Source organism: Lissotriton helveticus, chromosome 6 (genome assembly GCF_964261635.1).
Source record: "Lissotriton helveticus chromosome 6, aLisHel1.1, whole genome shotgun sequence".
Lineage (NCBI taxonomy): Eukaryota > Metazoa > Chordata > Amphibia > Caudata > Salamandridae > Lissotriton > Lissotriton helveticus.
In genome coordinates this window covers 1377558522-1377573012 of record NC_136067.1, presented here as the reverse complement: position 1 = coordinate 1377573012, position 14491 = coordinate 1377558522, and the positions used below count along the sequence as shown (strand labels likewise).

The 14491-nt window shown below is 51.2% G+C and overlaps 1 protein-coding gene across 2 annotated transcripts in view; it reads right to left on the bottom strand.

Moving 5' to 3' along the window:
- Positions 1-14491, bottom strand: part of REV3L (REV3 like, DNA directed polymerase zeta catalytic subunit) — a 954247-nt gene that overhangs the window by 336614 nt on the left and 603142 nt on the right. For both annotated transcript variants that reach the window (XM_078649145.1, XM_078649144.1), the window contains exon 14: positions 8013-8920. In XM_078649145.1, the coding sequence (XP_078505271.1) occupies positions 8013-8920 (908 nt within the window). The remainder of the gene's footprint in view (positions 1-8012; positions 8921-14491) is intronic.

Genomic DNA, 14491 nt, shown 5'->3' with positions numbered 1-14491 from the left:
AGATTGAATGCTTCCCCCCACCGGAGCGGGTAACAGTTGACGGGGAAGTAAGTGCTCAGGGCCTAGACCCGGCCCGGCCCTTAGTCGCTGGTGCCGACTGATGGCCTCCTCTGCCCCTCTGGCGTTTCTGGAATGGTCTTCTGAACTGCTGCTGTTGTTGTTGCTGCTGTTGTCCAGAAGATTGGCCACGCCCTCTGCCTTGACCACCGAACCGCCGTTGGAACGGGCGGTACGTCTTCTTGGTCTCCTTGGGCTTCTCTAAACCCACCGCCGTGAGCGTTTCAGCTTCCGCCTTCATGCGGGCCATCTCATCGTCCGCGTGCTTCCCGAACAGGGTTTCGCCAGAGAATGGCAGATTAGCAACCCTCTGCTGAGCGTCCGGTTTCAAAGACGTAAGGCGGAGCCATGCATGTCGTCGCTGGTTAATTCCGTGGCAGAAACCATGCGCAGCCAGAAGAGAAGAGTCAGCTGCCGCGCTGATGATTTGGTTCGACACCAACATCCCTTCGTTAAGCACCTCCTGGAAGTCTTCCCGCTTGTCCCGTGGAAGAAGCTCCACAAATTGTTGAAGTGATTCCCAGAGGGCTCTGTCATACCGACTCAACAAGGCAGTGGCACTAGCTGCCTTCATTGAGGTCGCCGAGGTCCCACAAACTCTTCTACCAGACGAATCCAACCACCTTGATTCCTTGTCTGGCGGAACCGTGGAGGACGGTGTGGTGGCATGTTGCTTGCGCGCCGCTGTCACAATCACCGAGTCTGGAGGAGGCTCCAGCCTCAGAAAGGCCGGGTCCAAGTCAGGAGCCCAGTATTTCTTCTGCAGCCTCGAAGGTGCTGCCTTAGTCACCGCTGGCGTGAGGAAGAGGTCCAGGGCCGGTTCTTCCAGGCCCGGCACCAGTGGCAGTAACGGCCAAGACAAATGCTTCTGGTGGAGCGTCTCGAAGATGATCGAAGTCTTCGGAGTGGGCACCGTCAGAGTAATGCCCAATTTCGCCGCACCCCGTAGCAGCACGTCCTGGAAGGACACCAGATCGTCGACCGGTGACACCCTCGTGTCCGGTGAATCCGACAAGGTCGGGGAGTAGTCCCTGGTCCCAGATGACCTGGTCCGTGACCGAGACCTGTGTCTCCTGTGGCGCCGTCTAGATCGAGTCGAAGACCTGTGACGCGAACGGTCCCTTCTCCCGGAGCGGGAGCGCGATCTCCCATCGCGTGGGCGCTCCACCGGTTTCCGCGGAGGAGTCTTCCGCGGCCTCTCCTGGGGTTTCGGGGTAGGCGTACCCTTAGGAGGTGTCGGAAGCAGAGGCAGGGACACCGACCTCGGTGGTCTATGAGGAGGGATCGGCGGCAGAGGCTGCCCCGCAGGAGAAGGAGGAGGCATGGAGGGGAGCGGCGGCTTAGCCGGAGGAGCCTCCTTCGGTAGAGGAGGAGGGGTCACAGGCCTGGTAGGCGTATATACCACGAGTACATCGTGCCTGATGACTTCTTGGAGGAAGGGGCCTTTGATCCAGACCCTCCAGAGCATGAACGACGCCTCTTACGTCCTTCATCAGATCCAGCGTGACTTTTGGTGCCAGAATCCCTCCTGCGCCTTTTAGGGGAAGTTGAGATCCTAGGCGACGCCGATCTCCTCGACGTCGAGTGTCTCTTCCTCGACGTCGATCGTCGCCCCCTCGACGACGAGCGGTCAGACCTCGGCGGCGAGCGTCGACCCTTCTTCCTCGATGACCGTTTCCTCGCGGTCCTCGACGCCGAGGAGCCCCTCGACGTCGAACTGGTCGACGGCGACCGGCGGTGTCGCCTCGACGGCGAGCGCCGGTGTCTGCGTCGACGGCGATGCCTCGACGTCGACGACGTCGACGAAGCCGTCGGCGGTGACTTCGACGGCGGCCTGGCCAGGCCTCTCGACGTCGATCTTCCACGCTGTCTCGACCCGGAGCCCCGGGGAGAAGGGGAACACACCGTCGTCATCCCTCTCGACGTCGTCGTCGATGCTATCGACGTCGACGGAGACCGGGACCTTTTGCTGGTCTTCCTGCTTCTGGGGAGCCCCCCAGAGGCCTCAGCAGGGGCAGAGGGAGCCTTCCCAGCCTGCCCAGACCCACCTGCAGCCTGCAGACGCCTCTCTTCTAGGCCTTGGAGCCTAATCTTCTGTCTTTCCCTCAGGGTCCTTGTAGAAAAGGCCTGGCAGATGTCACAATCTTCAGGGACATGTTCATCAGGGAGGCAAACAATGCAGACGTCGTGTGGGTCAGTCTTGGCCTTCTTCCTTCCACATGCTGGGCACTTGTCGAACAAAGCAGGCATTTTAGATCCCTAAAAGCCTGAACAAACACACACAGAAGTGAAAGGCAACACCAAGAATCAAATGAGAACACTTTTAAACCCAAAAAGTGTCAAGAAATCCAATAAACCCTTGAAAAAGGGGGAGCTCAATGCACAGGGTCCTGTAAGCAGGAGCCGGAAAAAAGAACTGAAACTAAGTTGGACCTGCTATGCATTCTGGGATACTGGGAGAAAGTTCTGGAAGATTCTCTTAAAGGCACAGTATCCTATTTAAGCCACATAATGGCAGCCTATGGGGCTTGTCTGTCCAGGCCTTCCTCTCTATCATTTCTGAGGGGTTTTGCAGTAAAAGCAAGGGAAATCTGGACAGGCTTTGCTGTTTGTGGATTTTTGTGGAATTTTTAGTTGAAGTACTGGACAGTGTAGCCTGTGGATATAGGCTGCATTATTTGTCTTTAAATTTTCTCTTAAGTGTCTTTGCAGTTCTGCAATTTTTTGACAACTTAAGAGATTATTTTTGATTGCCGGGGTCCTCGCACATGGGCGGGACTATTCACTAGATTATGACTATACACAGAGATCCCCTACTACAGAAGTCTCACGTGATTGAAACAGCATGGCCCTGAGTGGGTTTCTAAAGGCAGAGTTATAATTTGTAAATGTAGCTTGATAGGGCCAAATATTTGTGGTATTTGCTGAGAAATTCTTCCTCCTCCACGTTTGCTTCTCACCAAATAAACTAAAACTAGCGTAGGGCTGGTTTACTTCAGAAAACATGCAGGTTGGCAGGGTTGAAATTTTGTGCAACAAATGGGGATGGCCAAAGTCCTTAAAGGACCGTAATTCCACAGGGGCGGGGGGGCCCCGGTGTGCTTCCTGTGGGTACGCCTCAGTGGCGGGACACTGCTCCAGAATGAGACAATTAGTGGAGGAGATGGGAATCTGTCATGGGGGGGGTCGGATGGGGGCCCCGGAGGACGGACTTGGTTGCACCACAAGCCCCTGAGTTTTTTCTTTTTAAGGGCTACAGGCGCTCTGCTGTTGGGGATGTCTGGCGCGGTTGGCCGGAGTAGCAGGGTAGCAGGGTGGGGGGTTGAGGCGGGGGGGGGGGGGGTTGGGGGGATTTGTTCTAGTTATTACTGTTTGTTTTGCTGTTATATGATTACTTTGACTCCATTGACACACTCAGCTGGCGGATGGGAGGGGGAAGGAGGTGAGGTCTGGTCCCTGTTTCCTATGCTTGACAGACCAAATGGCTGAACCACACACGACGCGGACACAACACATTGACATAGTGTCCTGGAATGTGAACGGTTTGCAAAACAAAATCAAACGCACTGTGGTGCTTCAATATCTTCGTAGGCACTCCCCTGATGTTGTACTCCTACAGGAGACACATCTGTTGGGGAACCGTTGCAAGGCCCTTGGGTATACTTTGCGGGCCCACTCTGGCTTTACTACGGGCTCCAGGGGTGTGGGGATCCTGGTTAAAAACTCCCTGCCGCTGGTCCTGGGAAGGTGTTGGTTGGATCCCCTAGGTCGCTATGTAGCGATATCGGCGCAGTGGGAGGGCCGTACTCTGAACCTATGTTCCCTTTACATTGCCCCAAAGCTCCACACGACTACTCTCCCCGATATTGGTAAGATACTGCTGGAAATGCCCATGGGGGCACTGGTTCTGGGAGGGGATATGAACGATGTGATGGCCAGGGAGTTGGATAGATTGCCATCCCCACCAGGCAGGGGAGGGGCGAATCACCTTAGGGACTTTGCACAGGCGCTGGGTCTGGTGGATCTCTGGAGGACACACAACCCGCAGGCGGCACAATATACACATGTCTCTGCGGCCCATGGCTGGTCTTCACGGATCGATTACATATTCACGAGGGCAGACTGCGTGAACCTCTTTAGGGACGGACATCACAAAGCCAGAGGGATCTCTGACCACTCACCGGTGGGGGTTCAGATGGTGGGTCCCAGGCACGATTTGAGCGTTCCCCCTCGGCTTGATCCCTTTTTATTTAAGGATAGGGACTTCCAGGAGAGGTTTGGAGAGAGAGTGGACCACTATTTTGAGGACAACGTGGGGTCTGTGGACTCCCCCGGGGTGGTATGGGAAGCCTATAAGACAGTAGCCAGGGACTTTGTACAGGCCGAGGTTGGGAGACGGCCAAAGGAAAAACAGGCGCAGGTTGAAAGACTGGAGGGGGAACTCTGAGCTCTAGAGGCTAGGACGGGGCTTACTTAGGGACAGGAACAGGACAGGCAGCATACAGTACGCCTCCTAAGCAAGGAATTGAGGGACGTCCTGACGGAGCAGGCGCGAGCGCACGCACTGGCCACCCAGAGGCGTGTGTACGACTTGGGAGACAAGGCAAATAGAATGATTGCATGGCTGGAAAAGAGAGACCGAGAGCGGAGTTGGGTGCCGGGTATAGAGCGGACGGATCGGTCAGCACCACTAGCGTGGCAATTGCGGAGGAGTTCGCGTGCTACTACGAGGAGGTCTACCGATCTCACACGACTAGAGAGGAGAGGGAATGTAGTGAATTTCTGGTCCCCTTGCGGCTTCCCCTACTGGAGTATGTAGACCGGGATATCCTAGAGGCCGATATCACGGTTAAGGAAGTGGAGGAGGCCATGGGGGACCTACAGACGGGTAAGGCCCCGGGGCCCAACGGGTTCCCAGCAGAGGCATTTGGGTGTGTGGCCAGTCGCACGGCACCGCACAAGTGCAACATGTTTCACGAGGCTCGTGAGACCGGGCAGCTCCCGAGGGATTTACGGCTGGCCACGATAGTGGTGATCCATAAGCCCGGTAAACCGCACGGGGAATGCAGCTCCTACAGGCCGATATCCCTCCTTAATTATGAAACAAAGGTTCTTGGGAAGATCCTGGCCACCCGCCTAGGTGCGGTGGTAAAAACATCCATCCGGACCAGTCGGGCTTTATGCCACATAGAAGCACTCGAGTCAATCTGCGCCGACTATTTGGGGTCTTGCAGGCAGTTGCGGAGCGGCAGGAAGTGCCGGCGGCACTGCTGTCCTTGGACGCCTGTATGGCATTCGACAGTATAGAATGGAGTTACCTTTACGCAGTTTTGCAGAAGATGGGCTTTGGTGCTAACTTCTGTGCCTGGGTGACAGAGCCCTTGGCGAGAGTCTGGGTCAATGGGGCTACGTCGCGCGAATTCCACCTGGGACGCAGCATGAGACAGGGCTGCCCTCTTTCCCCCACTCTCTTTGCCCTGGCACTGGAGCCACTGGCACATTGGGTACGTGCGGACCCCTGAATATGGGGAGTGGACCTGGGGGGTGGCTGGGAGGAGCGCATATCGTTATATGCCGATGACATTTTGCTATACACCCAGAGACCGTCTGAGTCCATATCGAGGCTGATGGTCATGCTACGCACGTTTGGGGAATACTCCGGATATCGCATCAACTGGAGTAAGTCCCTGGGTTATGTTCTGGCGGGGCCCTGGCCTCGAATTACAGGAGACTGTGAGGGCCTACTCTGGCGTACAGAGTTCCGATACTTGGGCATCTGGGTCACTCCATCCGACACCGGATTCCTCCGCTTGAACGTGCTGACACAGCTGGAACGCCTTCACAGCGACGTGATGCATTGGAGGACTCTCCCGCTCTCTCTAATGGGCCGGGCCGTCCTATTCAAGATGATGGCCCTGCCCCAGCTGCTCTATGCACTACAGAGCGCGCCCTTCCCGATCCCGGAACAAGTATTCAAGACCATAGAGGCGGAGCAACGCTCGCTATTATGGAGTGGAGGGTGCCCGAGAATAGCGCTTAAAAAACTACAACGGGGAGTGTTCGAGGGAGGGCTAGCGGTCCCCGACATTCGTCTCTACTACTGGGCCGCACAGCTACTTAATATAAATGGTTGGGTATTTGCTCAACAGGAGGAACCCGCGTACCGAGCGGATCGTTTGGCACTGGGAGAGGGTTCCTATTTGGAGGCCTTATACTCTAAACCCAGACAGAAACAGACCCTGCCCCCTCAGACAGCGGTGGTGGTGGCGGCGTGGAGGCGGGCGATGAAAATTCTGGGGTGGGAGGCGAAGCTCACGGATTGTACGCCTTTGTGGAAGGGCGACTTCCTTCGGGAGGTTGCAAAGCTGCGAGACCTGCGCCAGTGGAACCTGATTGGCATAGACAAGTTGGGGGACGTTTGGAAGAGGGGATCGTCGATAGATTTTGCGAGTCTGCAGGCAGAGTTCCACATGGGGGATGGGGAATTTCTGCATTACCAACAACTCAAACATGCCATACATGCACATTTGCCACAGGGGGAACAGTTACCTGAACAGTTAGTATGCTCCGCTTGAGGATCGGTCGTTGCTAGACCCTATGGTTGATAAGGCTATCTCCCTTACCTATAAAAAACTTGTTAAAAACCTCCCGGACACACTGGGACCGTTGAGAGAAAAATGGGAGTTGGATCTTGGCTTATTGGAAGATGATGACTGGAATGAGGCTCTGCAGTGCACGAGAGAGGTTGCGATCAGGGCTAGATTTAGACTGGTTCAGCTGCGCATCCTCCATAGGTCATACACACCACGAACGGTGCAACACAGGATCGGGTTTGCTGCTTCACAATATTGTTTAAGGGGTTGCGGGGAGGACGGCACCTTTTTTCATATTCTATGGGACTGCCCCAAAATCCACGCGTACTGGGCTCAGCTGCAGGGGATTATGGCAGAGGTGGTGGGGGCTGAGGCTCCGCTAGAGGCCCGCTGGCACGTCCTGGGGGTGACGGGGGAGGTCACATGGCCCAAGGGAGAAAAGATATGGCTTGCACTCGCCAGTATGGTGGCAAAAAGGAATATAGCGCGACTCTGGGGGAGTGATCTGTTGCCAACGGTGGAAGAATGCGAGAGGGACCTGGACTGGTGCCAGAGGGCAGAGAAGGTAATTTACAACAGTAGGGGTTGTCCCAAAAAAAAGGGAAAGGATATGGTTAGCATGGAGACGATACAGGGGGGAGTGGTTGAGTACCCCTGATGGCTCGCCACTGAGATGAGTTAGGTCTGGTGGGATCTCACTCTCTGACCGGTGTGCCCGGTGAGCGCTCTCTGTAACCTAAGACTCGAGGGACTGCCTGTCCATTATTGCCAGAGGGGATAGCCGTGAAGCGGGGGGGAAGATGATGTGACATGTAGCGTGGAGGGGGGGAGGGGTCCGGGCGAAGAGGGCAGGGGAGCCAAAGCTTAGTAGGTTGAATCATGCATGGGATGCACCTAGGGGGGTAGGCCTATATTGATCTCGCCAACGGAATTTTGCATGTATATTGTTATAACTGTACCAATGCACTTTCACTGTCACCTGAAGTGTACTTACATGGAGCTGTTATGTTCAATAAAAAGATTTTTTTTAAAAAATAACATGGTGTACAAAAAATCCCATATCTGTTCCAGTTCATGCAGTACTGGGATCTATGGCCTCTTCTGCAAATCTACAATTCAGACACCACGTTACAAACAGGTCTGGTGAAAAGGACATGCGTAAGAAGCAAATAAGAGGAGAAAATTATTTTAGCCACATAATCTTCACTGAAAAATCAAGACCTACTCATGACACTACACCTGCCAATTTGAAATTTGAAAAGAACCCTTAATATGTCATGAAAGTCAATAATGGGCACATGTAAACATATTCAATACTGTACACAGATAACAGTGTCATCATTAAATGTTGTAGATTGTTACCTGCAGATACTGGGGTACAGCACAGGGCCTCAGAACTTGATTTTCGACGTCGTCTTTGTACAACAGGCGTACTGTGCAAACAAATCGATCTAGATTTCCCACTACCTTCATTAACTTGATCCACAGATAGAAAAGCTTCTTTTGGGTCATCCTCATTATGGTTTTCACCACTCTTCAGAAGTACAGGGCAAAACTCTTTCACTGGTGTTTTAGTCAGTTCATGCGGTCTTAAATGGTCATAATCCAGGTTACAATGTTTAGACTCTGGGGAGGAAACATTGTTCTGCCAACATGGCAAGATTGGAGACTCTGGTGAATCACAGTTTTCATAATATCCATCCTTTGTCTCACCACTAAGCTCAATCACAGGTTGCGCGTCTGGGGCTGCTCCACATTTGCTAGGAGTTTGAGGGGAGTCTGTAGTGCATGAGGATAATTCATGCTCTATGATCCGAGAGATGTCCCTATTTTCAATTGTTTGCGTTGCTGCTGGCTGTGAATATGAATCGGTCATGTCTTTTGAAGGTGCCACAGAGTCTCCATCATGCAAAACCTGAGAGCAACGTTTCTCACTTGTACGCATAACCAATTTGCTTTTGTGGGTTCGTTGAGAGCGCTCATATTCTTCTTTGGCTTGAAGCCATACTTGAGTCCGCAGGCGGGTTGGAGCACTTCTACAGGGCATGATCACTAATTTTTTATCATCCACACTTTTAGAATCATTACCTTTACTTTGCACTGAGGTACTCTGGCAGTTCCGTGTGGGTGATACTGGTCTATGATTTTGTGTCATAACAGAGAATGCAGTCTTCCACAGTCGCAAACCATCCAATGAAAAATCCCCTTCAAACTCTGATAAATTGTTTGGGAGTCTAGTCTCTACAGTGAGAAGACGCCCTCCAACCTCTCTGCAAAGAAAAGACACTTGTAAAAAGGCAGCATCATCTTAAGGAGCAATTATTACAATACCATACAAATCAAAGGAATTTATATTATACTCTTGCTACGCTTTCTTTGAAGAGGCACCATTTAACTAAAGCATTTATGACAGATCAATCACGATGATTGAAAGGCAAGTGGCTTATCGTTATAATGTGAGTTATAAGGCCTATTAATGGGGCACTTTTGGAGGAGACTGTCAGGGTTTGGAATCAATGGAATGTAAATGAGCTTGCTTTTCGTCAAAACCATCAGTTTAGAAACTGGCAATAGACTGCAGATCTTCCAGTGATTTTGGTTAGAGTGGGCTGAGGTCAACCCTACACAATTGTGCAAATTATGAGTGACAAACCTAGGCCTAGGAGGATAACTGTAGCTTTACATTTCAGGGAGAGATTGTAGAAACTGCTTGCATTTTTATGAAAAGAAAATTAACATGGCATGGTTTTAAAACACCCATTTTGCCGAAGCAAGATATATTTTAGCCAGTTTTAAATGATGTCCGGATGTGCTGCCTTAAACAAAGTGCACAATGTACACAAATATAAATTACTTAACTCCTTCCATGCTCATGACGAGCTGAGCTCGTCATGAGCCACGGTGCTCCGGTGCTCATGACGAGCTCAGCTCGTCATGGCCCGTGGAACGCTCAGGTGCGGGGAGAATTCCCCTCCTGTGCTGAACGTTCCATGGGAGCCAATGCACCTGGGAGGAGCTGAGCTCGTCATGAGCACAGGAGCGCCGTGCCTCAGGACGAGCTGAGCTCGTCATGAGCATGCGGGCGCTGTGCGCGTCCCCTCCCCCCCAGCACAGCAGGTGAATAATCCCCGCAGCGAAGGGGTTAAGGCTAGCTCATTATTTTGCTGAATCTTTGTAGGATGAGGAAATCCTCCCTCCGAGAGACGGTCTGATGTTAATTATTGGTGATTCCGTTAATCAAAGGAAGGAAAAAATTACTTACCTGTAAGGAATATGATACTTACCAGTATGCATCTGTTCTTGGCATGTAGGGCTGCTGACATTCATATCTGTGCATAGATCGCTGCCTAGTGTTGGGTCCGGATGATTGCACATTGTTGTCCTGGAAGAGTCTTCGAAGTATCACGAGATAGGTGGCTCCTCCCTCGGACTACAGTGCGCATGGGCATCCTCTCTATCCCCAGATTGTTTTTCGCCATTGTGGCAGAGATGGAGTATAGTACAGTAAGAGATGTCCATGCAAAGACTGAATGCTGCAGCTGCAACAGGCACCGGGGAGGTGGGTGGGCGATATGAATGTCAGCAGCCCTACATGCCAAGAACAGATGCATACTGGTAAGTAGCATATTCCGTTCGAGGCATGTGGGCTGCTGAATTCATATCTGTGCATAGAATGTATAGCAGTATCTCCCCTAGCGGTGGCTACCTGTGCCAGCTGCAGCAGTCTGGAAAAGAGTTTTGATAACAGCCTGTCCTACAGCAGCTTGCTGTTTTGAATGTACATCTACACAATAGTGTTTTGTAAATGTGTGTGTGGTTGACCATGTGGTTGCTCTACAAATTTCGTGTAAAGGAATATTTCCTAGGAAAGCCATGGATGCCCCTAGCTTATGTGTGGAATGCGCTCTAGGGGGGACTGTTAAGGTCCGTTTTGCTTTCAAATAACATATTTGGATGCACTTAACTATCCACCTGGCTATACCGGATTTTGAAATAGGGTTACCCTTGTGTTGTGGTGAGAAGGCAACAAACAACTGTTTTGTTTTTCGAAATGTTTTAGTTCTGTCTATGTATTATAGCAGAGCTCTTTTGACATCAAGGGTATGCAAGGCCCTTTCAGCTACTGTTTGTGGGTTCTGAAAGAACACTGGCAGTTCTATAGTTTGATTTATATGGAAATGGGATACCACCTTTGGCATGAATTTAGGTTTTGTTCTAAGAACTACCCTATTTGCATGTACTTGGATGAATGGCTCTTGAATAGTTAGGGCTTGCAGCTCACTAACTCTTCGTAGCGAAGTAATGGCAATAAGGAAAGCCACTTTCCAAGTAAGAAATTGTAGTTCGCATGAGTGCAATGGTTCAAAGGGTGGTCCCATTAGTCTGGTTAAGACAATGTTTAGATTCCAGACTGGCGAAGGTGGGTGTCTTGGAGGAATTACGCGTTTAAGTCCCTCCATAAACGCTTTGATTGCTGGCACCCTGAAAAGTGAAAGGTGTTGCCTGTTTTGCAGATATGCTGCTTACGCAGCTAGGTGTATTCTGATGGAAGAGAACGCTAAATTGCACCGTTAGAGGTGCAATAGGTAGCAAATGATGTTTTGAGTGGAAGCGTCAAGTGGGTTAATGTCATTGTTATTACAGTAAATGACCAAACGTTTCCACTTTGCTGCATAGCATGCTCTGGTAGTGGGTTTCCTTGCCTCTTTGATAATATTCATGCAGTCTGGAGGCAAGTTGAGGTATCCAAATTCTAGGATTTCAGGAGCCAGATCGCTAGGTTCAGCTGTTGGGGATCTGGGTGTTGGATTTCGCCATGGTTCTGAGTTAGAAGACTGGGTGTTAGTCGCAGTCTTTGATGAGGCACCACTGACGGTTCTAGGAACGTTGTGTACCATGGTTGCCTCGCCCATGTGGGAGCAACTAGGATTAGCGTCAGCGAATGTTGGCGCATTTTGCGTGCCACCAGCGGTATTAGTGGAGCTGGGGGAAAAGCATACGCAAATTTGCTTGACCAGTTCATCCATATCGCATTGCCTTGCGATTGCGGATGTGGGAACCTGGCGGCAAAGTACTGGCATTTTGCGTTTTCGCTTGTGGCAAACAGATCTATTTCCGGTTGTCCCCACTTCCGGAAGAATGGTTGGAGCACTTTGGGGTGAATTTCCCATTCGTGCATCTGTTGGCTGTGCCTGCTTAGCAGGTCGGCCACTTGGTTGTCCTTGCCTGGGAGGTGTTCTGCCATGAGAAAAATGTTCCTCTGAATGGCCCATTTTCACATTGTTTGAGCTAGGTGCGACAGCTGTGGCGAGTGTGTTCCTCCCTGGTTTTTTTTTTTTTTAAAAATCTTTATTAACATGAAGGCATAGGTTATATACACAATACTGTAATCAAATTTCAATTTTTTCGTTTGTGCAATCACGTAGCGGCAGAGTAGTAGAAGTAATGTGCATATAGATGTACGTTAAGTGCATTCTCAAAAGTAACACGGATGAGTGCCATCAGTTGTCCTTCATACAATTCTCTGAGACCAATGTCGGTGTCCCATTTTGTATATGGTACATCATTCTAACCTTCAACATATATGTATTAATTTGCGTGATAGATATCGAAGTAAGAAGAAAAGAAAACCCAACTATTGTCATCACATTCCTATCATTGTATACACGCCCATAGCCAATCATCAGTCACCTTGCTTGTTATCAATGTTGTTTGCAGTAGTATTACATGAATACAGCATTTTGCAGTGTAAGCAACTTAGCAACCAAACACCCAACACTTTACTCCTCCTCCCCTTCCGAGTCTAGGTTCTCGTCCTCCGGCAATGGCTCACAGATGTCCCCTCTATAGATATTCCACAGCATCCAGATTTTGTTCCATTTACGGGGGCAGGCCCGGAGCACATACACTGCCCTTTCTGTCACCATAAGCATGTCCATATTTTTGGTCCATCTAGCCGCTGTGGGCAGTTCTGGAGCACCCCATTTCTGCGCAATATCTCGTTTGGCCACAGCCATGCCAGCATCTTCCCTGCCTTGTCACCCACATCATATATTCTATGCGCTGTACCTGCGATGTAGCCTTGGACTATTGTTTTAAGGTGTGCCTGGTACTGCTGTTGACGTAGTTGTAACAAGTGTAAAGTGTCCAGGGTGGGGTCAGACATGTGATCAGTGTTTGCGCTATGGAGTGCCCGCTCTAATTCAGTAAGCGCCCGCCGGTATTCCCGCTTGTGTCCCGTTATCGTTGCTACCGCAGCACCTCGAAGGACCGCTTTGTATGCTTCCCACAGTACTGAGGGTGAGGACACCGATCCAACGTTTTCCTGAAAGTATTGTGTGGTTACCAATTTGAGTTTTTTCCTGATTTTTGGGATTTTCAGATAGTTTGGGTAAATAGGGTATATTCTAGCGCATTTCTTCTCTTTGGTAGTGAGTGATAGAGAGACTGGCGAGTGGTCAGATATGCCTCTAGGCAGGATATCCATCTTATCTACTGAGCCCAGTCCCATCCCCAGAAACAAAAAATAGTCTATTCGGGAAAGGCTATTATGCGCAGCGGAGTAGTATGTGTACTGGGTAGCCTCTGGGTGCAGTTGCCGCCATATGTCTAGAAGGCCCATTGCTTCCAGAAAACCAGGAAGCGTGGCATTTCCCCTGGGGCGCTCTCTCATGGGAAAAGTGTCTAGCGTGGGATCCACTATTGCGTTGAAGTCCCCCCCTATGACCGTATCACCCTCTGGGAGGTCTAGGAGGAATTTACCAAGTGCCGGCAGTGTCGTAGAATGGAGCGCTGGGGGAATGTACACGGACACAACATTAAGAGGCCTTCCTTCCCATTGGCCATGTACTGCGGCGAAGCGACCCTGATCGTCTGTCCTGCGGCTTTCCACCAAAAAAGGTGATGTCTTTTTCACCAGTATTCCAGTCCCTCTGGAGCCTGTCGTGAATTCTGCATGCGTTGCCATCACATACCCTCGCCTATCAAGCGCCTTACATGTTGTCCCAGCCAGGTGCGTCTCTTGGAGCAACACTAGATCAGGTCCCTGACGTTTAATGGCCTGTAATACCAGCCCCCGCTTAATTTTATCCCCAGGCCTCTAACGTTCCAAGTAAGCATGCGCAGGGGGGGCACCATAGTTGTGTTAGGGGTGGCCTCGTCTGTTGAGGCGTTCAGCTGTCGGGCCATTGGTTCGTGTTAGTAGTGTGTAGGTGTTCCGTCGCCTAATCCCCTGCAGGTACGGTGCTGTGAGGTGGTGTTTCTGAATTGGTCGGTACTTGGTGCGTGTGCGTGTCTCAGAACATGAGTGATGACTATTAACAGTAACATTAACATTACAACTCCCCCTCCAACCCCCCACCCTGCTTCCCTGCCCCACAGTCCGTCTCCCTACCCGTTTCCCCAACTTGGCAGAGTGCTTTACCCCGTTCCCAACCATCTTACTTTGCTCGTGGGGTTGGTGAGTCCCCTACTGGCACCGGCTATTGCCCACCCTACTCAGCTTCACCAGCTCCAGGGTCCCTCATGTCAGTCCCGCTCCGCCTCCTAGACAGTTCGCCCCTACATCAGGGCCGGTTGTCGCCTAGCGCCTGTGGAACTTCTTCAAGCAACTTGGGAGTGTCCATGTTGGCTATAAGCAAACTTATCCAGTTTGGCCTGTGTTGAAGCACTCCTGGTCCCTTTGCCTGCCATGATTAGAGGCATGCCCCACTCCGGGCAGCACCGCGGTTCTCGTGCAGCGATATGCTGGGCACCGGACGTGTGGGTCAGGGGGGATTGTGAATCAGCCAATGGTTTGTCGATGTCCCGTCCCTGAGTGGATTCCACACCGACGAGGCTGA